General features: G+C 41.3%; 1 protein-coding gene across 2 annotated transcripts in view; it reads left to right on the forward strand.

Moving 5' to 3' along the window:
- Positions 1–22062, forward strand: part of SLC35F1 (solute carrier family 35 member F1) — a 260221-nt gene extending 238159 nt beyond the window's left edge. The window contains exons 8-9 of one of the 2 annotated variants that reach the window (XM_075145738.1): positions 17914–18180; positions 21408–22062. In XM_075145738.1, the coding sequence (XP_075001839.1) occupies positions 17914–18138 (225 nt within the window). In that variant the 3' untranslated portion in view covers positions 18139–18180; positions 21408–22062. Of the gene's footprint in view, positions 1–17913; positions 19929–21407 lie in introns of those variants that run through there. The other variant, XM_075145736.1, reaches the window with a different exon arrangement.
- Positions 22063–27862: the final 5800 nt, after the last annotated feature.

A 27862-nucleotide genomic window follows, 5' to 3' on the forward strand; every position in this document is an offset into this window, starting at 1 on the left:
CACTCAATAATGAAGTCTAATATGTTAACATTAAAGGATCTAAATTAATTCCCCTCCTAAGACTGTGTACTCTTGCTTGTTATCTAGCTTCTAAAAAGCTGTTTCGTTCCCAGCCCAGCTGCATGTCTCCTTCAGATACACATCTCCTTCTGCTTATTGCTGCACTGACCAATGGGCGAAGCCCCACGTCACTGGGAAGCAAATGGTTTTATGCTGAATTAGGATCAGCTGAGCGGTTTAGTGCCCGTTGCAGAATATAATTTTATGAGGCTTTCAAGAAACAGTTATGATTTTTTCCCTTTGCTGCTACTTTTATCACCAGACAGGTTTATTGCACCTACAGCAGTAAATCTATGAAAATCCATGGAAAATGCAGGAAATTAGTTTAACTGGGCTTTAGAGCCTCTGAAACCAAACTGAGGGGAGGATTGCATTTGAAGTGTTGTGATTCGGTAGCACTTCATTTTTTTATAATACAGACTTGCAACATCATGACATGTGGGACGGTGAGTTTACGAACAGCTGCATTTATGTTCTTACCCCATATGCAGGTATCTTGGTAGCACATTGTACAGTTCCCAAGCCCATGGAAGCTAGATACAGCATGTTAACTTGACACAACGGTGGTGACATACTCGTAATTCAAGATGTTATTGTTATTGTTATTGTTCAAGGTGATATTTTATTAAAATGTAATGATTTGTGACTTTCAATCTGAGATAAATGACTAGATTGTAGTGCATCATTCTTAAAATTATCTGCAACCCCCAGATAAAAGCTCTCTTTTTAGTTCTTCTGTAATCAATAATTGATTCCAAATATTCCAGCGGATGGGGAAAGGTGTCTGGCCTCTTTGGTGGCTGAATATTGGCCACTGCCATAGCATTTAAGTATACAATTCCATATCTTCAATCCCTTTTTAAAATTCTCACCATGTTTATATATTTTATACAATGATGTTCAAAACTTTCCTAGCTATCTGTTCTCACTTCACCTTCTTCTTAAGCACAATTAAATTATCTCCTGCTTTGAAAAACAAAGGCCATCAGAGTCCTAAAACTTAACAGGTTGGTAACAGTTTTACATGATGGTAAACAGCTTGGGAACCAAACAGAAGGATGCAATACAAATGTGATATATGTTGTGTAGAGGGTTGTCTAGGCGTAGTGTGGAGGAAATTTAATGTTCTGAGTGACAGGACTGTCCTTGCCCTGCCAGAGACTGCGATAGCCATTCTTTGTCATGGATATACTAACACCAGTGGTGCTGGGAAATTCAGGGCCAGCTCTCCAGGTGTACGGGGTTGGAACTTTTGTATAACTTCAGTTATTTTTTAGCATAGGAGGTGTTCTTTTTTACATTTTAGTCTCAGTCTTAGCTTTATTTTTATGTGAATTTTTAAAGTTCATACTTTTTATTTGCAAGCCGTATGTTGTGCTTTAGTCATTCTAAGCAAATTGGGTTCTCACTAAATAATCTAAGCAGTTTATTTTATGTTTTCCACCAGCTAGAGCATGCATACTGATTGTGTTCTGCACCAGCAGGTCGAGTCACACTATATTATATCATTACCTAGCAAGCCAAGCACAATCAATTATATTCTGCCTTGGCAAATTCATTCATTATTTTATCCAAGATGCAGCTATAAAAATTCAGAATTTCTGGATATAGTCACAATTTCCAAATGAAGAAAATGCATATATTTCATAATAAATCAAGGAAGTCATACATCTTGATTTAGAATCATGGAGAGTATCTGTGACAAAGGACTTGGCTACACAGATAAACATGATACTCGAAACCTTTCAGCACTAGATATCTGAAATTATGCTAGCTGAAACGTTGCTTGCTGATGCTTCTAAAAATGACTTTTCAGTGCTAATTCCCTGCAGTGGAAGGGAGCAGATGACAGCCTTCCCGTTACATCAAGAAACAAGCCATAAAAGAATGTGGTTTTTAACATAATGGAGAAGAGGAGGTACAAGTTGGGGGCAGGAGGTTCCAATTTTATTTTTGTCATCACAGATCCTAAGCAATGCCCATGAATTAGGGATTTACATAGACTTAACTGAGATGAAAATTCAGCCCTTCCTGGAAACAAAGAAGAATTAGGAGCCTCCAGTTAAAAGAATGTACTTTACCATCCTGATCCAAATCACTGAAGCTTTTCTACTGGCTTCAGTGGACTTCAGTTCATTTTCCTAAATTAGGAAAGTCTGCCACTCAGGGAATGATCTTTAAAAAAATTCACAGTTTCATGACTGTAGAGATAAAGACCATGCCTTATTGTGATCCATATGTTTGCTTTTTTGTTGGTGAAGGAGATGGATATGATGTCTGTGGTTTGGGAGCAGGAGGTAGAATTGGTTTAGTTTGGGGGAGGGTTGTTTATTTATTAGTTTGATTTTTACTTGGCAGCCATCCATAAAAACCTGAGAGACTTTTCCCAATCATCTGACCAAGCTGAGAAAATACTTCAAATGATGGTCTCAGTTTTTTTTTAAACTTATCTGCAAGTATAAGCTGAAGTCAGTAAGATCCTTTCCTTTGCTTGCACTTGTTGGGGGACTGACACCTACGTATTTTAGACTTTGACAATGGTGATGTCAGTGGTGCATCATTATTTCTAGTAGAGCAGGCAGTGCAGGCTGAACAGCTATTTTTTACATTATTACTTCCTCAGTCATACACTTTAAGATATTTTCCTGATGAAATTGGATATGGAAGCTGCTTGACCCATAAACTCTCTGTTTGAATGGAATTTAATCTCACAGGGCCTTTATCCTGGTGAAGGCTTCTAAGCCTTTGAAAATAATGAGGATGAATCATACTACTAGTTAATTCTTTATGCCATTGGTAATGTACAGAACCCTCCGTGCATGTTTCCCTTTCTTTTCTAGGGTACTAAATTTCTTACAGTGGGACTCCCTCTCAACAACTCTGTTCCCATGAAGCTGTACTGTCTGCATGCCTTTCATCTAAGTGGCATTTTAAAAGCTTCTTTTTCACATTTCTTTAAATTTATTTATTTAGTTAGTTAGTTAGTTGAATTTCCTCCTCCAAATTATAATCAATTAGAAAATAGTTAGGTGTCTATATGTGAAGAGGTACCTTGAGGTGGAAAGGAGTTAGGTGTGTCTTTGGTCACACTTGAATGTATATTCCTGTGACAGAAAGGGCCACATCTGCTCACCCTTTGTCTGAGGGCGCAACATGCCATACAATAAAAAAGCTATGAAGTAAAATGACAAAAAAGAGTAGAAGCTGAAAAATGAAATTACTCCCACCAAGATGTTGCACAGTCTGACAGTAGATTTTTAACAACACAGCACAGATATGGCAGCTTTCTGAAAATACGGCATTGTTAAAAGGATGTCTCTTCCTTTCACAGTATTATCTTGCAATAGATTCGTTAGTTGCAAAGCATGAATAGCGAAACATGGATACTCACTCTTTTGGAGCCATCAAAAAAGAGCGTAAAAGAAGTGGCATTCATATTGTAGAAGTTGCAATGAAAGCTTCAATTTCAATAATTTTTCAGATACTAGCTCATCATAAATGTCAAGTTTTGTAGGTTGTTTTCAGGGTTTTTAGCTTGCGATTTTTTTTTATTATTATCTCGTTAAAAGACTTCTCACAATAGAACTGGTTAGGAGTTTTCTAGAAAAATATGTTTTTGTGGGAAATGCCTGATTATCAAAACAGAAATGCTAAGTGAAAACATCCTGGTTTCAGTATGCTCCCAAGGAAACACAGGCTGGCATTTCTCTCAGACCTTGACTGTTGTTTCACCCGGTCATCTAAGAGGTTGCAACGGTGCACAGTTTCCAACGCTTTCAACCAGGTATTCTAGGACTGGAAGATCTCAGGCATGAAAAAACATGAGTTACGCAGCTCACGGATTCTGGAAGCCAGAGAACAAATCTCAGTTCTGCATTAGGTAGCCCAGAACCCCAAGAAAGAGCTTTTAAGGCGTCCAGGCATCTGCCATGGAGATAATCCTGGCAGCTGCAGTCAGCAGTTGCCAGAGTTTCGAGCAAGCATACTTTGTTTTAGAAACAACAGGTTTAGGTGTTTCATAAGAGAAGCAAATGCAGGATTTGTGTTCTTGAAAGAGCTTCAGTTTCTACTTCTCACCTCAGTTTAGGAATTTTTTTCTTTGCTTTAATTACAGAACAACGGTTTGGTTTCCTAGCCAGGAACTAGTTCATAATTACAGCAAGAGAACAGCCAGGAGTTGATCTACCTACCTATGCATGGGTTTATATTCTCTTAACTATATAATTTAGATTTCTTAATATTCTTAGTGAATGCCTGGTTAACAGGGTTTACTGACAACAGCACTGTTCTGTGCCTTGCTACTCCACACCTGGCTGTCAACTCATAGTATAGTTTTTGGTTTTTTGTATCAATGATTAGATGGGCATAATATTTCTTTTCTTTCTCCATTTCTCCCCCCTTTTTATTGTGTGTGTAACTTTGAATTAAATCTTTTCATGTCTCAGTATCACATCTTCCTGCATAGCTTAAGTGTTAAAATGTTAAAAGATTTGTTTGCAATTTCAGAAGAGCTTTTCAATTTGACACATTTATACTGTTTTTAAATACCTACGTAAGGTAGGTATGGGAGTAAATTTTCATTTGTAGACAAGGTGTTTGAGGCCAGTTGAAACTCATGTAATCACTAAATAGAACCAATTTCAGACTGAAGTAAGTAGTAGTTTATACTGACAATCCAACCAGTCAGGGGAAAAAAAGCACCACTATGTGGCTGAGTTCTGCCTTTGGTCAGAGTGGACAGCAAATTGCCTAATGGATATTGACTACTCAAAAGAATATATGAAATGAAAAAAGAATGTAAATGTTAACTGTAGTAAATAAATGTGTAAAATCAGCCTGTTCACAGTCCCCAGACAAAGAAAAGAGACAGTATATCTGCCTGTGTAATCTGCTTAAATTGATGGTCAGACTTGGTTGCAATGAACCACTTAAGTGCTCTGACCTACAAGGCACTGGGAAAGTGGTTTACTTACCTTATAGTGAGAAGTTGTTATTTTTCAAACAAAATCATGAACAAAGGTTTTAAGTCCTAGCATAGAACCGATTAGTTTCCTCTAGTTTTTTATACAAAATGAAGAGGAACCACAGGATTGTAAGTTTCCAACACTGACATTTCCCTATACAGACGATGTTATGCTGAGGGTTGGTATTGCTTTCAGTTATAATAAAATACTCTTTCTTAAGTGTCTTGAACAAAGAATTGTCTTTGGAGAATGAGTTGAACATGGATAAATAAACAGGAATATACTTTGACTACTTGAAGAAGGTAATTCACATCACTGTCATGGGACCTGAATTTTCAACACCTTGCAGAATGCTGAGTCCATCATCCCCAAGTCTTCATTGCTTTCTTAGCAGGGGTAGGTAAGGGGGAGCAGTGTTAGGGAACTAGTGAGAAATGGTTAGGGAATTGGGGGGGGCATAATTCAGGATGCTGTTTCATTTTTTATGCAATTTGAAATCACTGCTGTCTGCAGTCAGGAGAGGAGATCCCACTAGTCTCTCCTGTCCCCACCTTTGCTCCCAGGCTCAACAACGCTCCAGACACATGAGCATTATAGCAGCTAAAGGGAGGCAACAGCATTGTACTGGTGGAACATGCAACAGTATCCTTATGTTTAGCATAAGGCCTCCATCCATCAATCATTTTCATTTGGAGTTAATTATAAACTTAAAGAAATGCAAAAAGCCAAGTATTGTAACAATGGGCTTTGAGTACGTGGAGACAAATAACAGCCATCTCAAATTACCTTGTTTGAATTAGTTTTGTGTTTCAATATAAGGGAGAAGTTGTTCAGAGATTCTTAAATATACCACAGAGTACATTATGAAGTTTAACTCTTACACTCTGGAGGAAAGAAATAATGTTTTGGAAAAAGTAGTGAAGAGTCGTGTGGAAGGTAAAGGTGAAGTGCTTTTATAATTCCTACCCAATATGAAAGTACAGACATATTAGCAGAAATCTTCCTGTTATTGGAAATAATTAACTCTTGAATGATAAATCTTCAGCAAAACCATATGGGTTTTAAAGGTGCTGGTGAGCATGGGCTGAAAAAGGAAATTTTGAGGGAGTGGAACACTACAAATGCCTAACAACAATGAACAAGAAAATGGCTTGAATGAACTGCATAAAGCAAAAAATATTGTAACAAATACTACCTTTTACTTTATTACAAGAAAAAGCACAGATAGAAAAACGTAACAAAGACATCCTATTAAAAGAGCTGGATCTTACCAATAACATACCTTTTCTAAATGATAGCTCAATGAATATGAAAACAAAGACCAAGAGGCTTAGGTTCATAATTATTTGTGGGGGAAAAAAAATTAAATGAGAACCTCAGCATTTCCCAAGTCAAGCATACTTTTGAATACAAAGGAGTACAATGAATGTGTCGAATAATAATTTGCAACCCACAGGAGACAGCCAAAAAAAGTCATGAATTAGCAAAGCAGCAACTGCATTCAAAAGCTTAAATAAGGTTCAGTTGCCGAAAATCTACAAAGATTTTCAAATTATGATTCTTCAAATTGAATGCTGTTTCCACCTTAGCATATGGAAACAAAGGCTAGAAGTTCTCCAGAGATGTAGACAGAATCATTTTTGAAAGCAAATGGTAAAGGTTAAATGCAATAGCTGCATTATAAATTTGGAGATTTCTTACGAAATTGAGTAAGTCCTTATTTCCAGAAGTGACCAGAAAAGAAAGTAGAGTATTCAGGAAGTGTGTTAAGAATTATGCCTGGCTGTCCACATGGTCTATGAGCCGCTGGGAAGAAACATATGTAAAATTGGAAATTAATTAATTTTATCTGTTTTGATTAACTAACTGGATTGAAGTGCTTACTCCAGTTGTGCCTCCTACCAGCCAAATCAAGGAATGCTACAGACATACTGGGTTAAAGCATCCTTTAAATTAGCCTGGGTTAAATTACCTTCTATTTTCTACCAAAACGAAGGAATGGGTCAACAGGCAGACATAACATCAGTCAGAAGACATCACTTCTACATGCTTTCAATCTAACCAGTACGGTATTTTATTAACTGCTAGAAAGTCTCCAAAAAGCATCTTCTTTTTGTCTAAACTCCCCCTTCCCACTAAACTGGAAGCTTTCAAACCCATGATAGGAATAGATGCTTGTCATCAGCACTGCTGCTAAGCAACTTAATTAACTGGAGTAAACTTCTGGAGTTATTCCCACCACCTGCATGAGTTAAGTTTAGCAAGCAAGAGTATCTGCTCTTTCAGGCCTTTAAAAGGCTCGTAATTGGTCTGAAGGAGATTTGAAATAGCTTTGACCTAAAGTAATCTGGATTTTGTATCTTAAGTATAAGAGGAGAACTTTTAGGGGAGAGCTCCAGATGCAACTGGACAAACCACCTCTTTAAAAAAATTGTTAGAAATAAACAGAGCGAAAACAAGGAATAGAGAATAATCACATAAGAAAACTGATACTGTACAGGTGAAAAAGAAAAGGAGTAAAGTCTAATTGCTATAAAAATAAACCAAGCTTGGCAATGAAGAAGAAAGTGAAACAAATAGCAAAAAGTTCTTCTTGTATATGAAGAGAAGAAATAGTTTCGCTATGCAAAGCCAGCAGAGGCCAAAATTAAACAACCTTTAGTTTGGCACCAAAACGAAATCAGGACCTTCTGTCACATTCAGTAAGGACGAGAGTTAAATATTAAGACAATGCACAATAATTAATAGAAATGGAAAGTACTACATCAGAAGTAGAAACAGAACACAATAATTGAATACTTTCAAGGTTGGGAATATAGGCAGTTGGAAGAACTGTATATGAAGTAGGCAATAAGCTAAAATCAGAAGCAGACACCAGGGAGGAATAATTAGGGACATGGAAAATTGGATAAAACCCAACCTGGTTCACAAAAGGTAAATCATGCCAATCTAAATCTGGTGTCTGTCTGATAATTTAGCAGATCAGATTTTTGTAGGCAAAAGGCAAATGGTAGATCTAATCTGTAAGGCTTTTGTAAGAGGCAGTGTAGAAAATTATCAATTAAGCTAAGGAACAGGATTAGCACTGTAAAGATCGGAAGCTAGGTAAGAAACTGGCTAATGAGGATAAAGGATAAGGCAATGTGCTGAGAGAGAAACAGCTTGCTAGAAGGAGCTCACTGACGGAGATCCCGAAGCGTTGGTCTGAAGACCGGTCTTGTGTGGTGACTGTAGTAGTAGCTTTGCAGCCTCGGTGGGAAGAAGGATTAAAATATCGGGCAGCAAGAACTGGATGACATTGAGAAATGCGAGGTAATGGCAACAGATCGGAGGAATTTGAGCACGGTTGTGACAAAGCTGTTCCCAAATGGGTCAGTCTAGGTATTTCTGGTGTTGATGGAGAAGTGCTAATGCCATAGGACAGGCAACTTATCATCTCCGGACAGCGCTTTGCTAGCTGTAGCTATGGAGATTTTTGGTCAGCCCAAGAGGGCCACCAGAGCTTTTTCTCTTATCTGCTCCGAAGCCTTGACAGAGTAAGCGTGCGTCCGCTAACAATGTACTGAATGTGCAAATCCTAAAAAACATTTGCTGTATGTAGCATAGCTTTGATTTCTGATGGACTGGGACGGACTATGATATCTCAACATATATAAATTAATCTATAAATTCACAGGGAGAAAAGGAGAATTATTTGAGCTAAAGACCAATGCTGACATAAGAACGTACAGATGGAGACTGAGAAAGCATAAATTTGGAATAGAAATTAGGGAGATTTTTTGGCGATCGTAGCAGGGAGGTTCCAGGACAGACTTCAAATAGATTTGGGGGAGTGGAAAAAAACCCTAATAATGCTTGCAGGAGGACAGGGCATATTTGCCAGATGGAATATGTGATCTGGCTGTATGCAGTAATGGGGGATTGGATTCGATGGCTTAGGACGTGCTCTCCGTTCTGATTCCCTCGTGCACCTGTCTTGTGAATTGACTCAGTTGAGATCTCTTGGAGCCCCTGGAGTTTGGCCTCATGTTGCCTGCAGCAAACGCGCCAGACCACGGAGAACCCTGATGCGAAACAGCCGTATCACACTCCCTCCAGACAGCTTACGTAGTCCCTCATGGTAAGGGTAACTGCAGCTGCATATTCCTTGTCTCTCAGGGTAGGAGTGCTCCCCTGATGTGTGGCTGAGAGAAAAGTACGCCATTCTGCGGGAGCATTACTACAAGAATATATTGTTAGATTCAGCAGAAAAATACAAACAAAGGATCCAAGAGGAATCAATTATTGTAACCTTGGTTTTGAACACAATTAGCTTCATATACAGTAATACAGAATCAAGTACAGCAGACAGCTGTTACTATATTAAATACTTGCACACAAAACCAGAAAGACACATGGCAACTGACAGCTGATAGAGCAAACCAGCAAAGAATATTGAAAGGTAAAAGTGGGGAGGGGGAATTGTTTTTATTTTTATAAGTGTTTCTGTTGGCTCCTCCTTTTAGTATTAAGAACATCTTTAAAAGGATAACTGCTTTACCACTTTCTTGCCAAGTGATCGATATAAAATAACCAGAAATGAAGCCCCCTTATCCCACAGTAAGGATGCTCACAGGAAATTAGAGCAGTGTAATATAAGTGTTTTAACTTCACATAAAAATCTCTTCCCTATGTAGATAAGAAAAGATTAAAACAGATTGCAGGACTCATTCTACCTTGCACTTTTTAATTAGCAGACTGCTGGTACCACAGGGGTGCTGAACACAGGCTCATTTTTTTTCCACATCTGATGGCAGAGGCAACAAGGGGAAACAGAAGAGAAAGCAGCATTCCCATCTCTCCCGGCACCCAGGAAAGGAAGATAAGCCATTTCACACAAACATTTTGTCCTAACAGGCATGTATTTAGAAAGGACAGCCTATTAAGAAATTTTTCTGATGATACCATTTCAGAAGCATGAAATCATGCAGATTTGTGCAAAACCAGTATTTGCCTTAGAGCTGCCTATGTCAGCCTTGGAGATTTTTCTCCAAATGCTACCAGTTTTCTCCATAAGGTTGTTTTATTCCACCAATGAATTCCAGGAAAACTATGAAGTTTCCCAAATTTTAACAGAATTTGTGGTGACAGTTTTCCCTTAACCCCCTCCTCCTTTTTCTCCCGTATAGATAACCTGAGCATCTAAGAGCTTAGGACTTCCCCACTCACCACAGTCTTACCAGTTAAACTGTGCCTACCAGCAAATACCATGCAAGGACTGAAAAAGAGGGTGCTGCTATATGACAGAAGGTATGGACCACTATGTTTTACCTACAGTAAAACATGCAAGCACTAGAACAGGATCTTTGAGAATCAACTAGAATATACAGAAAATGTGTCATGTGATTACTTCACATCACAATTTCTATGCAACATTTGTAATTCAGTATAAGCAGGAGTTGATTAGCCATAGTAACGGGCAGCATTTCATCTGAGTTAGAGAAAATTGAGGATGCAAGCAGGCAGCAGGAATTGAGGAGTATGGCCTTTCTCTCATGCGTGAAATGACAGAGGCAAAACTTCCTTTGGCTTCTTTGTTTTGACCAAATGGCAATGAGGTTGATGTCAGGTTTTCACTGTCGTTGAAGCAAGCCAGATGCTTCTTGCTTTGTGTTCTGGCTCGCATGAGCAACAACGATGTGTTGAGACATGCCCTGCAGCTCAAGTCTTCTTCATCCAGTGAAAAACTTCTTACGTGACTGCCAATGGACAGGAAAGAAAAGAAAAGAAATGTGGAAGAACTAGCTACAAATTTCACTTTGCATCCCAGCTGAGTTCAGAGGGCAAGACAAGACCTTAAGTCATCACTTAAGACTATATCCTCACAGTTTGCCTTGGAAATAGCTGGAGGTCATTAAAGTGTGAAGATAATGCAATCCTGCTGCTAGTGGACAGACTCCATGCCCAGAAGTTATCGTCATTACTGAAGCTGTCCAGCACCCCTTGGTACCCTTCTCAGCAAGAGAACTAACACTTCTGCTCAGGCATTCAAGCTTCTGCAGTTGGAGAGCTGAGAAGACATGCTAAACCATGTCTCAGTGATTTGGGTCCTTTAGGGATCTCTAGATTAAAGATCTGACATCTGGCAGGACATATAAAGGTTCAAGTGGGCAAGTTTTATCTGTTCAAATGCAGTCTGGAAAACTCACAGCAGCCCTTCTGGTATCTGGTGCCATTTGGGTCTTACAAAATAACGCGTTTCACTGTCGGTGGCGGCAGCCCCAATTTCTGTTGATGACAAAGATGTATCATCACCTGCCTAGAGCTTAGTTCTGCAGTCTGTTTGGAAAGATGTCTACATATCCCTAGGAAATATTCTGCCCATAACTCTCAGCTGGGATCAGTGATCAGCCAAAGGTCAGGTCTTTATCCCTCATCCCTGAAGGCAGACAGCAATAACTGAGGTTGAACCAGCAGGTTATTCTCCCAATAAAGAACAGGGCAGACCCTGAATCCCAAAGGGAGCATCCCTTCCTCCCCGGTAGGAGGAAATAGAGACCTCTCACTCACAGGCTGGGACAAAAATAGTCAGCAACAGTTTCAGTGAGTCACAGTTCTGACCTAAGACAAATTTGGCCAGATCCTCGTGGGTCTGAGCCGAGGGAGTTGCCAGAGAGCACTATGAGCTATGACTAGGATTCTGGCTTCCCTTCCTATTAATAAAGGAATATGTCTGTAATACCCAGCTATGCAAGTGAAAGCACTGTGCAAATTCATAGCTCTCAGAGCCCTCACCCTTCCTGGTACTGCTGCTGGCTGGAGAGTGTGTGCCTCCCACAGCGCAACTTCTGCACTTGGTCACGGTGAACTTCATTTGCTATATTGGAGGCGAAAATAGAAAACAGTGCGAAAAGAAGCTCAGTCTCTCGATCAATTCATCAAACCGAGTGGAAATGTCTGTTTGCTGTATAAAAGATAATGAGAGAAATTTGGTTTTAACTCCCTTAGCTCAGCCTGCTCAGGTACTCATGTGTGAAATTACCCAGGGGGAAAAGACATAAGTCGGTGCAGGAGCCCTTCTTGGCCTTAGCTTTGATTGACTGTGCAGCGTATGCGACAAACTGAATTAGTTCGGAAAACAGAGAGGTTCATCAGACTGCACAGACCCACTGATTGGAGTAAGACGTTGGTGGGAACTGCCTGTCTGGAGAGTGTGGAGAGTGTCAAGAGAAATACGGGCCTAATGAACTCCACCTGATACGCACATTTTTGTCCCTATTCATCAGTACGATTCTGAGGAGATCGCTTCTCTCTAAGGTTAAAAATTTGAATTAATAGACCTGATTTTTTTATTCATTTTTGTCAAAATGTGGAGAATTTCTAGAGGAGATAGGGGAAAAGGTAGCTATTCCATTTTGTACTTTATCACTGAATATATGAAACACGACAATTCTAAATTTTCAGTTAGTCATATAGCAAAAAATTCCTTTTAAAGACTTAAAAAGCACAGTTAGGTTGCCATAGGCTAGGAGCTGGGCTTCATATTACCTCCCAGATTCAGTCTGCGGCTGCTGTTGTGAAATACAAATGGAGTTGGAGCGCCGCAGCTCCAGTAGCCTGCTCCTGCAGACTATTTCCAGTTCAATGGAGCGAGTAAAAGAGAATTTGCATTTTCATAACCATTGTAATAATGGTCATGATCATTATCATGATAGCTGAGTAAAAAAGCAAAATTAGCAAATCATAGAGTTTCTTTGTCTGTGTGGGCTTTTCTGCAGACTCACGTCTGTCTGGTTTTGTCACTTTGGATATTGTTTTGCCCCAGCGCCAGTGGTAGCGTGGATGTGGACATCTGTGACAGTCAGAACTGCTTGTCTGCAGCAGTCAGTCAGTCAGTGCAGTGTTTCCTAGCTGCGATACAGCAATTCTTCTATGCTCTTTCTTTTTGCTTTTCCTTCTAAATTCATGACCTGTGTGCTGAAGAACGACTCCCTCTCTCCAGACCCAGGCATGAATTTACTGCCTTCTGAACAGTTTTTCTTTCTTTCTTCTACTATTATTGTCTTATCATTATTCAAGATGATGAAATCAGATGCACTGTTTGCTCCCCACCAAGAAGTTTATTTTGCACCTATCTTTTTAACTGGTTTACTTTAAAGCACAAGACTCTCAAGTGGAAATAATAGTACTTTTGTAGCCATAATGGTTTCAGGGTGTATGAAAGACAAGTTTTGCACGGAGAGATAATAAGAAGTACGGGATAAGAAATAGTGGGGAGTAAATTTTGAAAGGCTTAATTGTTCATTCTGGCTTTTTAAAAATATTAAGTTATCAGATGCCTTTATGTTGTTGTTCTTTATTTTAGAAATCTTGTGAAGCTTGACTTACTCCCAAAATGCCTAATTTTGATTCACTTGGAACAGAAATACTGTATATAAACTAAAATTCAAATGGGTTTTCTAAACTTCATCCACAATTTTATGTAACACTGCTGTAAGGTATTTTATTTAAAAAAAAAACAACAAACCACTGCAGATATGTTTGGGTTCTGTTCTTTTTTAATGTAAAAGAATTTGTGCGCGGATAACAGAAAGTCAGACTAATTTCACCATATATTTTCGGTGGTCAGCTAGACCTTACTGCTGCAGTGGTTTTCTGGCAGGGTTCTGCAGTAGCACGTATCGGAGCGAGGAGCGAGACCCCTGCTCCTGCAGCTAGGCCATCAGGTGCCATTAGCTCTTCTGCTAAGCCTCGCTGGGCAAATGCATTCAAGTATCGGGTCCCTAAGGGACATCTCTTAGATAAATACCAGAAACAACCACTCACCCAGAATCAATGCGGGTTTTGATAGACTGAGCAAATCTTGTTATACGTGTTATCTCATTGCATTTCTCTAGATTTTGCTTTGTATGTTTATCTTCAAATTGACAGGCACCTAAAATGTGCTTTTTATATGCTGAAAATTAATGGTAGTTTAGTGTAAGCTATTTTCACCACAGGTACTAAATAATGCCTAGAGAAGACATGTTTTTTACGTTTTCCTAATCTTTTAATGTTTGTAAATATCACTGTGTGTTCCATATTGAATACTTTCAGTTGGGAAAGCATTTAGAGACACCCAGATGTCAGAGCAGAGCAGCCATGGTGAGGTCTGTAGGGCTGATTTAACTATTTGATTTGACTACTCAGTAAGTTTTGGCAGATGCCTTTCATGTCAGTGATGAAATCTGAAACGTTATTGTAACTAAGACAGTTTTTCTCTGCAAAGGAGGTCTCTGCCTTCTCCTCAGAGGATGATATCTCTATTTCCCATTTTTATTCTGTAAACCCATCTTTATTCAGTAACCAAGTGTTACTGTCTCTTTTAAATGGGTAAGAAACTGAGGGTCATTTACAATAATTTTGATTCACAAAAGAAATTCATAGGCTGAAAATCAATCCCAGGACTCAAGAGTGTTAGATCATTGATTTAATCACAAAGTCATCTGGTCTTTCAATAAATTACATGATAAGCAACCTTATATACATATGTACCTATATGTGTAGATACAAAATCTATAGGCAAATTATTTAATGATACAGAAACATGAGGGCTTTTTTGGTTGCTTACTCTAGGGTGTGTGACACCCATTGGCTAATCTGAGCTAAACAATTTCTGACCGTGTTACTCTTTGAACAGCTTACAGTTATCCTGTTTAGCATGGAGGGAAGTGGGATTTGGAGAAACATACAAATCTGGTTATTTTTAAAATATTTTTTCTTAGAGGAAATATGTTCCTGTAGAAAGTGAGAGATAAGTCAGAAAAATGAAGCAGGATATCATTCTCAAGTAGCTTTTTAGCCAAAGAGAGGAATTACACGCTTCCTGAGAGCCTGCAGTTTGGTACTGCAGTTGCGTAGAGGGTAGCAATGAAAAATGGTCTTCTCTCACTTCATTTCTTAGGAGTAGCTCTTTCTGCTGGTTTTTCATGTGTCTCTTTTGCTGTCTATTAATAGTGAATCTCAGTAGATGAGGTTTGCAGGTCAAGATAAAAAAACCTCCAAAACCTACATGTAGACATAGCAGTAGAGTGTGCCTGGAAATCCTATCTTCAGTAAAATAAAAAGATATCAGGTAGAAATCTTTGTACAGTGAACAACAAATTTTGTATTTGATGAACTAAGTCTGCATCCTGCCATCACACTGCTGGATTCACTGCCGTTTTAATAGGAGGAAAATACCCATTGATTTCAAGGGGCTTTGGTCAATCTGACAGAGTATTGACAAAAAACAGAGATTTCTCATATACCTACAGTATATATTCCTATATTAACCTTACTAACAACCCTTCTACTTCAATGCTGCAGAAAACAATTCAGCCTGAACCTTCACTTGTTTCTAAGGAAGGTAAAGGTGGAATTGTTATAGGGCTGTCAGGATCCAGGTCTCTTTGCACTAGCTGTGCATAGATACCAAAGACAAATGATTCACAGGCCTTTGTTTAGATTTCCCCCAGCTTCATCCAAACCCTTTCTCCCAGGCTGGAGAGCTGCCACTGGGAGGGACACTGCCATGGAGAGAATATTATCGGGCGAAAGAGCCCACTGGCAGGAAGCTGCTGAGAGAGGAATGAGAGGCATGGCCAGGAGGAGGGGGCTATGGTAGAGCTGGAGCCACGAACTAAAGCGAAAGTGAATTGGTTTTGGCTGGGCAGCTCCTAGAGCAAGAAAAAGGGCACATTTAGCTGCTGGAAGCCCCACAGATTCCTCACAGCAGGACACAAGGCAATCACAAATCTGGCTGGCACTCTGGTTATACAGTGGAGTGAGCCAGCTGGCTGTCTGGGGTGAGAAATTCAGGCATAAGGTGGGAAGGAGGGACAGAGGGGAACTGGGGAGCTAGTTCCCGGTTTGGGAAACTATAGATGCATTTGGCTCCCGAGTTTTGTGTCAGCTTAGTCAAGTGCACTGCTGCCAAGTGGTACCCAAGTTCACATGCAAAGAGGAAATGGGGGGGAAAGTGCTGAGAGCAAAACTGAACTCAAAATGGGGAAAAAAATCAGTTGGAAAATGCTTTGAAATGGTTGACTTGGGTTTGATTGCCACATGGGGGAGATCTAAGCCTAAACAGTCTTTTCAGAGCTGCGTCACATGGGGGAATCCTTCAGCAGACGCAGGGTGAAGCTCGACACTGTCTTTGTGGCTGGTGGGACAGCTGGATGATCACATCAAATCATACTGCCAGATGACACGTGAAGACCTGGTGACATTCCTGGAAAAAAGCAATTAACAGCTGATGAAAAGCAGAACTCTTCCTCCCCTGTAATCCTTCTGACACACTTTAAACTTTCCCCATTATGGTGCTTTCCCTCTAAAACGTGCATGCTAGCTGTGGGAAACAAAAACATACAGCCCCATGGGTTATATGCCCAAAGCTTTCAAAGATACTGTGGATCCTTTAAAAAAGCCAAATGCTTCCTCAGGCGGGAAGTTGGACACAGGTTCTGTAGGTCTTTTAAATGACAACAGATTAACGTCGCTACAAAGTTAGCTTAAGTAAAATTTGCTTTCACCGTAATGATTATTTCTTTAAATATAAAAAGCAGAATTGCTAAAAAGCTTCTTTTTACATAATATAGTCCGGGCTATCCATTTTGTGCCATGCTAAAATGATCCAAATGAAACAAATTGGGATCCATCAAAGCACTGTAGTCAGTTAGGATGAAAAAACAGACTTGCAGACACCTTTATGTAAAATAGTGAAGTACCTCTGAAGCAGCTAATCACAGGTTGCAGCTAGTTGTTGGTGTTTAAGCACAGATCCCTGACAGTTGCAGAATACAGGCGCTTTTTAAAGTCACGTGAATACCCATGTGTATGTCCCCAGTTCTATATCCCCACCAACAAGCTGGCTATGCAATTTGTCCTTCGTGGCTTCTCACACATGGCATGCAAGAAGAAATAACTTGAAGTCTAGGATCAGGAGACAAGTCATATGGGCTTAAAGCCATTTTTTTGTCCCCCATAGTAGAAACCCAGTATCTAAAGCTAATATACAGTGGTCTGTACTTCTAAATCCCTGCCTTTAACTTTACCTGTAAGGACTAACGTGTTGCCAAAAAGGTTATTTGTGTTGTATTTTTAGTCCAGGCACACTGAGTCTGGATATGTCAGAAAGTTCAGGCTGACCTCCGATCTAGTGAAGCTGTGTGCCAAGGTATGTGTACTCAAGCTGTTGGTTAACTGCCCTCCATATGTACTTTCAAACCTCTTGAGGTCAACCTAGAGCATGTTTCACAGCTGACGTTCATCCTCTCCGAAATCACATTAATCTTCTAGCATCTGCTTTCTGTTTATAAGTAAGAGAAGCTGCAGGTGGGCTTTTTAAGTGCCTTTATTAAAATATTTTTTTAAGTATATATGTTTTAAATGTTTATTTAAATCATTTAAATGCTTATTTAATTATCTTTTTATATTACCAGTGGCATGTTATACTTCACAGACCTGCGGTTTAGTTGTAATTAACTTCAGATTTGTCCACTACCTGTCAGACAACTGTAGGTGATGGTACCCCACACTGGAGCCAGAGAAACTTGCACTCAGAGAAGTAGTTGGCTTGTCTAAAAGCACAACAACGTCAGCGTTGGATCTGTGACCAGAACCCAGCTTACCCAAGTCCCACCTGACCAATACTTAAGATGTCTGGGGCATGGGAAGGCACCGGTTAGCTGTTGGTTGTGGAAGACAGGGAAGTTAATGGGAGCAAATGGACTTTCAAAGAGACGTTCCCATAAAAAATGACATTCCAGTGATAGGGGGTTTGTTCTGTGCCTTTCATGCCAAAACAAGGATCTGTGCCTACCCCTGTCTGTGGGTCTTCATGAGCTCAGGATAACCGGTGTCTAATGACTCTACTCTTATTTCTGCTTAGTTTTCAGGACTTTACTTGTTGTCATTCTTCACTATCCTTGTCGGGCTGGTGCTCTACTCCTCCACATCCACCTACGTAGCCCAGGATCCTCGGGTGTACAAGCAGTTTCGAAACCCTTCAGGACCTGTTGTAGACCTGCCAGCCACTGGCCAGCTGGAGCCTTCGGTAACATACACCAGCCTGGGGCAGGAGACGGAAGAGGAGCCTCACGTTAGAGTTGCTTAAACCCAGGGCTGTTGATCACCTACTGATGATTCAGTGGAGCTCGTATGTCCATTATCTCTGTATTGTACATAGAGAAAGGTATTTACCAGGTGCAGTTACACCAGTGAGTTGCAAGGTAGCAAATAAGGAAAGCTCATGAAAATACAAATTAATTGTTCCAGGGCGTTCATTGCAAGGAGATGCCAGTCCCTCGGTTGCGATATGAGCAGCATGTTTGCAATACAAACTGCTGTATATGAATCAGTTCATGTCAAACCACCTGTGAAAGATATTCAATATATAAGCTGAAATTACAATAAGAAATTCATAGAAGGGTGTTTTTGCACCTACCTGAGCGATATTATGCCTAAGCCACACCAGTTGTGGAAAAGCCGCCTTTTTACAGCAAATGCACTTGTGCAGTCACTGTTAATTTCTCTCTAAGATTTGTTTGTTTGCACCAAATAGATGGGTTACTCGTGGTAGCGACACCCTGACACATTTTTGCTAGCACCTTGGATTTGGTGAGGGAAAGGCAACAAATTCATCTGTGCTATCTGTGTAGTTGCCCTTTCTGGGTAATCTGTTCCATGAATCCAGAGGAGGGACAACTTACAATATCCGTCTCTATTCTAGGAATAGGTATAAGGCGAGCATTTTAGCCTTTCTATATTTGCAGAAGTGAAGTATTCAAGCATTGACCTCTCTATGATCCATGGCAGATTTCCTAGCGGCTGAGGTTCTGCATCAGGTGACAGGGAGTTAGTTTCTCTGTAGTCGTGACTTAACACAGATTTCTTACTTTTTAAATTTTAATCTGTAAAAAGAAAAACACATTTTCTAGTTTCCTATGTATTGTACCTCTCCATGGTAAGATGACATATCACGTGGATCAGGGCACTTATTTTAGATACTCAGTGCATCAAGGGCGCCTTCTGCTGTTCCAGTTTGCTTAGTCTCCAGTGGTTCATTATTCTAATAATAGCTATTTAGAAATGTGTCAGTTTTTCACCAAACCCCACAAATTGTAAAAATCAGGAAGATTAAGCAAGGAATTCGTGAGCAGAAAGACTGGACCATCTGCTGGTGTTGCTGCAGTAGCGCAAAGGCATTCATACCAGCAGGGTGCAGCCAATAATTTTTCATTAACTACAAAACTAGCGGAAGAATTCAGCAATTTTCTTACATTCCTGGGGACATGTGAAAATAGTAAGGGTGCTCCACAACTGTACTTCAGCTCCAGGAGCCTTCTCAGAATGGGGAAAATCTTAGTCACCACCATGAAAAATCCATCTCTGCCTGTATGTTTGCTCTTCTGAGAGCCCGATAAAACAAAATCATTATTTCAACATTCATCATCTATTTTTAATTTAAAAAATTAAGGAAGGGGAGATGGTCTTGCATCTAACAGATAGGAGAGGGATCCAGGAGAGCTTGGTTTTATTCACAGATCTGCCGTATCTCTGCGTGATCTTGGGCATGACTTACCTTCTGTGTGGCTGAGTTTCCCAATCTGTATATACGGGAATAATGATATTTTACCTACCTCACAGGGGTGCTATGGGACCAAGTTATTTTAAAATGCTTCAGGATCTTCAGAAGGAAGGAGATTAAGAAGTACACAATAGTGCTGTAAAAGTGTGTATACATTCATTGTATTTGAAAATGGATTTTACGGCAGGGTTGATGAATATTTTGCTTGTGGGCATAGAAGATGAATTTGATTTGAATGTTATTCTGCTGAAGAAGTCTGTCTCAAGCAAAAACGTAGGGCTTCATGTTTGAAAAATGCAACTTACCTATTTCTATTTAAAAAAGAAAAAAAAAATCAATCTGTACTCTGGAGATTAGAAAGGCCACACAGTTCAACCAAGCAGGATGAATTTCTGCTGAGGCAACGTTCATCTTTTATAGTCCTGTCTTGCTTTAATATAGAAGGAACTTCCCTGAAGCAGACTGGGAGAAATACGTATGCATAATATACATGAAGTGGCAAATGCCAAAACGCTATTGAACAGCAGAAGTATGTCGTATCTTATTCTTGCTGTGGAGGAGGAGGAGAGGCAATTTCTGTCCCACCGAGTTCAGGCTGTCTGCCACGATCCTGCTGCAGCTGAGGGAAGGGTCTGCAGTATTGCCAAGCCATGCCCAAAACCTGCCCAAAAGCTTTGGTTGAGATGGCTTGGTTTTAAAATCATAACAAATGTATGATTTTTTTCCCTGCCTTCTGTTTATTTAATCTTTTTAGCACTCCTGTTTCCAAGCTTTTTCTCTTAAACGATTGGGGATTAAAAAAAAAAAAATCCTACAGAGAAACAGAGTCCGTATTCTGGGGATATTAAGGAAAGTCTAAATACTATGGCATTCAAAGAAAAAACATTAAAAACCACACAAGAAAGATTACCTGATACTTCAGGGTAAGGTCCGTGTGGTGGAAATCCAGGTGGGAAGCGCGTGGTCGGGTGAAGCCCTCCTGCACAGGGACCAGCAAGCATCCTTGGGTCAAGCCCTGGGAGGGCTTTGATCTGAGGTGGGTTTCGCACATTCCCCAGGAGCAGGGACTCTGGTTACAACCACCGCGGCTCCCTCAGGTACCCAGAGGCATGCTGGCGGGCACCTGTCATCTCAGTCTTTTTTGCTACCTTTTATACCAATTAAATACCTTTCTCGGAACATTAGTCCCCGTGTTGGTCTTGAGACCTTTGAGGATTGCGTGCGCGTGTGTTTGTTTCACGTTTACAGTTCCTTCCTTTTGCATAATTGTTTTGGTTAATTTCATTATTAGTATTTATTTTTAAGCCAAATGTTTGTAGTCCTTCCGCCTCCCCCTCTTCATTTTTCTGACACTAACTTGTAGATGTTTGTTAGAGTCTTCTCAGAAACAGCTGGGCAGGAGGCATCTCCCAGCCGGGTCACTGGGCTGGGAGTTTTCACATACAAGGGTTTGCGATCCACGGGTGGCTGAGAGGTGCCATCTGAAGCAATTTTTATAGGCTATTTTGAAAGGCTCTGTTGTACGAAAATAAGTTATGAATGTTTCGGTGTGCCCTCTGCGCCCAGCCGCCATCCCCTGCGTTACTCGCACGGGAGGAGTTTGATGGGCAAAGTGGGGCTGCTTCACTGTCTGTGTCTCCCGTTAAACAAGGCGGCTACTGGGATGAGCACCAGTGTGCTAGCACTGGATGGACCTCAAAGGAAAACAGTAGTATAGCTTTACAAGTAACTGTGTTGACTGAAAAACTGGGGTCTAGTAAAGGAAAACATTACTTCTACCTGCTTGTTTTCTGCAGTTCGAGACCTCAGTACGCACCAGCAAAGGTTCGGCTATCTAAGCGGCAGCTACTCTCCGTGTCGCGCAGGACGCCTCTAGCTCTGTATAGCTCCTTGCCTGAACAAACTGAAACTCGGTTATACTGCTGGCCCTGAGCAGCCCTTAGCAAGACTGATGTAATTTTCTGCTACTGGATGAAAACCTTCACTGGGAGACAGACAGACCTTGTCTTTGTTCCAGCTATAAACTTTCAAAACACACAACGATAGACCAAGCAATTGAAAATTTTGCACCACTGTGTCAGAAGAAGTTTCAATGTATAGTGTAGAGATTGCTAACTTGTGCTATTAACATTTTGACAAGCGTGTAGTATCATTTTCTTTCCTTTTTTTTAAAACCATTTAGTATTCCTGCGCTAGCTACAAATACAAATTTTACCCCATGGGTAGGATTTTATTGTTAAATGCCATGATAAAGCACACTAATCTTGACACTGCAGATGGAAATACAAACCAAAACCAAAACCAAGCAAACAAAATCCCAACCCCAAATCCTGCATCGAAAAGCTGAACAAACCTTTCTCCATTTTGATATTTGCATGCTCCTATATGGACTGGCTGTGGCAATGTAATGCCTGTATAATGTTTTCAAATAAAAAAAATAAATGCTTTATGAAAGCGGGGTTATTAGTTTCCTTGCCTGTTTCCTTTCTGCTTTCTTAGCCTAAAATGATTTTTCTGAAGTGTAAAACTTGACTGCAGGGCATAATTTTTCACTGTGCTGAGGACTTCTTTCCCTTGTGAGGTGGTTAACCTGCAACTCCTTCCAAGGTGTCTAAGCATAGGTGCCATTAGGCACCCTCAGGTATCTTGCCTGGCCCCCAGGTGCGGCTCCAGCAGGATAAGGGATCTCCTGTGCACCCTCTGTCTTAACCTGCCGCTCCCCTATGGCTAGCTCAGGTATCCTGATATATGTTGCCCTCATTTGGACACAAAAGCACTCCCCCATTGCCTTCCAGACCTGGTTAATCACTCAAGAACTAATCTGGAGCAACGCACATGTGTGATGTTGAAGGGCTTATCTGGCAGAGGTTACCGAGAGTCTGCAGCTGCCTTGCCCAGCCCGCCCTCCCGGCTGCCCTGCCCGCGGGGGCACCTGCGCGGGCCCCGCGGCAGCACTAATCCCTCCAGGGTCCCGCAACAGGAAAAGAAATGCTGGAGATGCAAATCAGACATCAGAGGGAAAAGGAGTGTCAGGAGGAGCAGAACTGGGGAAAGAAAGAAAACGAGACTTTGGCTCGTTTAAAGTCCACGTGGGAAGAAGGGAAAGAAAGATCCTGAGTGTGTGAGAGCGAGGGATTTTGTGAGCATGTATTCACCTCTAAGAGCGTTTGCCAGCGTGTGCATCTGTCCATCTCTCTTTGCCTGATGTCTCCGCAGGAAACTTCGCATCAGTATTTCTCACATACTTCGTTGCTGAGAGTAAAGAAGGGAGCAGAGACCGGTGAGCTCATTTCCAGCCTCTCCCTGCACCGAAACTGCATGGAACCCCAGACATTACAAAGCCAGCAGTGCTGCACCAATGTGCAGTTTATATCTGATTTTCCAGCGTGAATGTTTCCTGAGTTATCAAGAGCTCCAGAAACTGAGTTAGTGTTGCATGGCTTTATCATGCTAGCAGTTGATTTGTATTTTCCTCCAAATCTGCTCAAGAGTCTCTCTGGCATTACAAAAATCTCCTTTTGTTGCCTGGCTAGGACTCAGCCTGGGTGCTTGAGTCATATGAATAGTAATCTCTTGGAATTACTCTAAAAATAGATCATAAATTGGCATTAATGGATCCTTCTGTGCTTAAATCAAATATGTTTCAACACTGAAGGACACTCAATCAGCTTAAACCTACCAGTCTGCCTTTATTTTTGTTTATTAAGAACTGGTTCTCCAAAATATTACAAATCCAAAGCTGAATGCTTAACAGCAATATGCTATGGCATACAAATAAGGAAGCAGTACTTTTTCCAGTTATAAAAGTTGTTTTGTGAAGTCTGCGCCACAATTTAAGACAAAAAATATGCCAAACTTTTGCGAAAGGGAACACCTGTGCTTGTGCAGCCATAGACCTGTTCCCACAGCAATTGCGAAGTGGGTAGCAAACGCCAACAACACAGCAGTGATGATTGGCCGTGTCATCCTCCTCCAATCTGAAGTGCAGGGTCATGCACTGCGGTACTTATTAATAAAACTTCCTGCTATATGGAGGATGCTCATTCCATAGGGCTGGGATCGCTAATCAGTGATTAGTCACAAACTGGCTGTGAGCCACCAGCACGAGGCAAAAATCTGCAAATTGACCACAAAAAGCCAGTTGTAACCCTCTGACATCGTAGCTTGCATTGCAATTGGTATTTCAGACTCAGTGAAGGGCCCACAATGTTTCTTCAGGCCCCGTCGCTGGCTGGGTGGCACGGAGCAGCCTCCATAGCCTTGGAAAACACCACGGGTGGCCTGTGGTCCCATGAGGTTGCTCTGCTGGGTGCAGGGAGGAACCGCTGCGCTGCCTCTCACCGGCATCTCCCTTGGCAAGGAGGAGCCCCTGCTACCACTGCTACTGCAAAGCAACCAGGCGGAGGAGAAGAACTTGCCTGAAAGTAAATCCTGAGGCTCAATATGAAAAAGCCCTCTCTGACTCCTTTCTGTTGTAAAAGCACACCTTTGCTCTTATTTGGAGGCATTTTTTTCCTTATCCTAAAAGTTCCATTTTTAATTGAAAATGATGCACTGAGTTCCTCTAATATTCATGAGGTCAGAGTTTGCCCCTTTATGGATAGTCTAGTGTTGCAGAATCTCTTTAACAATACAGATATTGTCAGTTCTACATACTATGCAAATATTTGTAATTGAGACTAGGTGAAGCTGATTTTATTGGATTTATAAATTTTATTCTACTTAGATTCTGATTTATAACCTTGAGCTATAGTTGACTTTTTTGTGACTCCTTATTATGTACAATGCCCTCAGGCAATTTCCTAGAGCTTCCCTGATCTTAATAATGCATTATTAATTCCTTACTGCCAAATACATTATTTATACTAACTATTGCATTTTATTCCCCATGTCTTGATAGCAGTGGACTCATCCAATTTTAACATAACTACAAAGTTGTCAGTACGAAATCTTCCCCTCCTTCCTAAGTGAAATATGTACATACTTGTCAAGAGCGAAGTATTGGATTTACCATGGATAAATGAAGGACTTTTTTTATTCGAGACCTTACCAAAGCAGAGATAGATAATGAACCTGTGCTGAGTTTACATGATCACTGAGCACGGAAATGCTAAGCAATTCGGCTATGAAGCTAGACACACTTTGCCTACAGAATAGTGACTCTGATAGTTGGTAGGCTTGGATTGTTACAGGTGCAGAACGCCTGCGAGCCGATGGATCAACGTTATGTGAGGTCATGCATATTTAACTTCACACTGCCAGCATCACAGAAGCCTGTTTTTTTGCCAGATCCATAGCAAACTAGCAATCAGCGTTTGCATATTCTTGAAATGACTACTTGCCTAAATGAACTTCCTAAGTGAGAAGAGGGAAAGGAATGGCCTAATCACGTCAGTAATCTGAACAGCCTCACTATGTGACTCCCTGTGAGCTTTGGCTTGAATATCTAATGTAGTTCTTGGCATTAAACAGATTTGCACATGCTAAATAGGTCACACATGTATGCAACCATTGGCGTGGATTTCATAAGTCTTTATGTCCCTATACTTCCTCTGTGAGCCTACACTTTAATTAAAGAGAAAAGAGAGTACCAACAAAACAGGATAACAACTTTATTCATTTAAAACTGTTGCAGTTTAGATCTTCCACGCTTCAGCCTCCATTCATTTAATAACCAAGTTGATGAGGAACGTTAGCACTGCAGGACGTGCTTTGGCATTGCACCCTCGGAGCACACCCCCTCCTGTGGCAGGGCGTACTGCTGCAGTGCAAGTGGGCCACGCTGGCCAGCAAAGCGTTTGAAAACCCCAAAATTTTAGTCTTTATTTTAGTCTTGAGCTTGGAAGCAGGGTTTTAAAGTGAAACAGGTATGTATTGAAAGAAAAGAGGATAGCACCTAGCTCCCTAGAACCTGTGCTCCGTTACCCAGTTTGTCTGACAGTCTTTTTTTCCCAAGTCACCATCCACCAATCTCCACGTGGCCAAGACAACTGCTAAGCTCATCTTCTCTGCCCTTCTGCTCTAAATTAGTCACACTACTTTCTGAATCTCTGACCTAAATGAATTCATTCACATCTTCAAGACCCTTAGCTGTCCTGCCTCTCCCTCCCACTCTGCCCCCGCGGTGTGGGTCCTCTGCCCGCTTGCTGACCTTGGACAAACATCTTGCTCCTTCGTTGCTTGTGTAGACCAGCCAGAGGGGCTTCTGGCCTCGACATGGGGGCAACTGGTCACAGAATATTTGAATGGGAGCTTCTTTCAGTATCTGCATGAATGTCAGATTCCAGCCCTGCTCCGTGGCAACTGGAGATATTAAAAACATTTTTAAAAAATTTAAAATGCCCCCACACGCACAATTCTACTATATGATATCCAGCCAATGGTATATACCAATATGGTATGCAACCAGTTATAAGAGATTCAAAAAAACAATGTGCTTTTGCCTGCCACTTGACTTACAGTGAAGGTGGAAACTTGCTTGCTAAAGCTGTCTCTGATTTTGAAATTAAGAGGGGTGGCTGGTGGAGGATGAGCTACAGGTATCCTTGAAGTCATTGGCTCTAACAAGTCGGAAACAAAAGAAGTCATGTTATTTCAGGCTGTGAAGTGACATTTGGACTGAGCCAGTAATGGTAACCCATGTCATCCCTTCCTGATGGAAGAGACAAATGTAAAAAGCAAAATGCCTCTCCAGCTTATAATTACTTAAATTATTGACAGAGATTGTATTGACAGTCCATTCACATACATGGCTTCCTCTTCCCAAGTCTGCTCTCCTGCAGCTCGTGTTTTCCTCTCCAGCCTCTCTGCAGCTGGTTGCACCAAGGAAATTAATGCCATTAAAAAAATAAGAAAAGAGAAAAAAAAGAAAAAAGGCAGGGTTTATCCAAGGTATAACTGTGATCGCTCACAGCTTCTCTTTCTGCTGGTACAAATGACTCCTTTGGGCTACATTTGGTGCAAACATGAACTGTAGCTGAGCTGGCATTTGTCATCACAGGCTGGGAGCAGGACTGTGAATAGTCAGCCCCCAAACCTAAATCTTCACTTCTACCACAGACCTCAGTTCATGAGAGAGGATGGAGAGACAGACCCAGCTGGGGTCTTTTCATTTCCTCTGGGTGTGGGAGGGGAGGATGTATGCTCAAGACAGCATGAGAAATCTTGTGCTGCTACAGCTACTCGAGTTCAAATTTTGCGGCTAGATATAGGGCCGTGCTCAGCAGAGCCAGCAGTCTGGCACCTTCCACAGGTTTACTTTAATTGGAATTATTGTTGTAAGCTGCTGAGCTACAGAAAGTAATTGCAGCAGTTGCACTAGCAGTGGCTTGTCTGCACTACTGTGGAGGGGGAAACATCACTGCCAGCTACAGCCCAGGTATTTTATTATGGCAAGGGAATACTGATGGACTTTGCTCTGAGTGTGCATCACAAAATATCAGGGAGAGGCAACGTGTTCATTAAAAAAATACCGTAGCTCTCCATTTTAATTTGTGCATTTTCCTTGTGGGTTTGCCATGCTTTTTGCCCACACATGGCACCAAGAGACATTTTCCACATCAGTGTTTGAGACTTTGAGCAAAATGCAGATACAAAAAGGCCAACAAAAAGGCTTTGGCAGCCCAAGAGACTTTCAGTCACATGAAATTCAGTCCTGCACCTCGCTCACATAGTAAGCGTTCCAGGAAAGAAGGTGTCTGCAAGGCCAGGTCCGGAGTGCTGCAGCCCCCTGTGACGGTGAGGAGAAGGCTCACAGTCGTGAAGGGTAAAGACATGGCAGTGGGGAAGAGAAGAAAGTGGTGATTATGGGCAGAGAGAGAGGGGGGGGGTCTCTTGGAATGGAAAAGGGTTGGAGAAGGAACATGAATTGTGAAGGAAAGAAGGGCTGGGGTTAGAGGGGCCGTGGCCTGGGGGGATATTTAGGAGGCTGGAGAGGGGTGGGAGAGGGGTTCATCACTCTGCCTGATATCCAAACACTGCAAAATCCGAGGCTTTAGCTCTCCCCTCGATCAGCTGTGGGTGTGGGGGAAACGTGCTCTGCCCTCACCCCTGCCAGAGGAGCATCTGCCCTTTGCTGCAGGCAGCCATTTGCGACTTCTCCTGATTTTATAAAGCAACAGGTCTCCTCCACATTGCAATGTCGTTTCTGTTGACTTCTACTAACACTGGACAGTAGGGACTTCCACTCTTAGCTGTTCCCACCGACTTTTAATGGCGTTCTGGTGTTGGCTGCCTTCCCATGCTGCAGCGC

This window comes from Calonectris borealis, chromosome 3 (genome assembly GCF_964195595.1).
Source record: "Calonectris borealis chromosome 3, bCalBor7.hap1.2, whole genome shotgun sequence".
NCBI classification, from domain to species: Eukaryota; Metazoa; Chordata; class Aves; order Procellariiformes; family Procellariidae; genus Calonectris; species Calonectris borealis.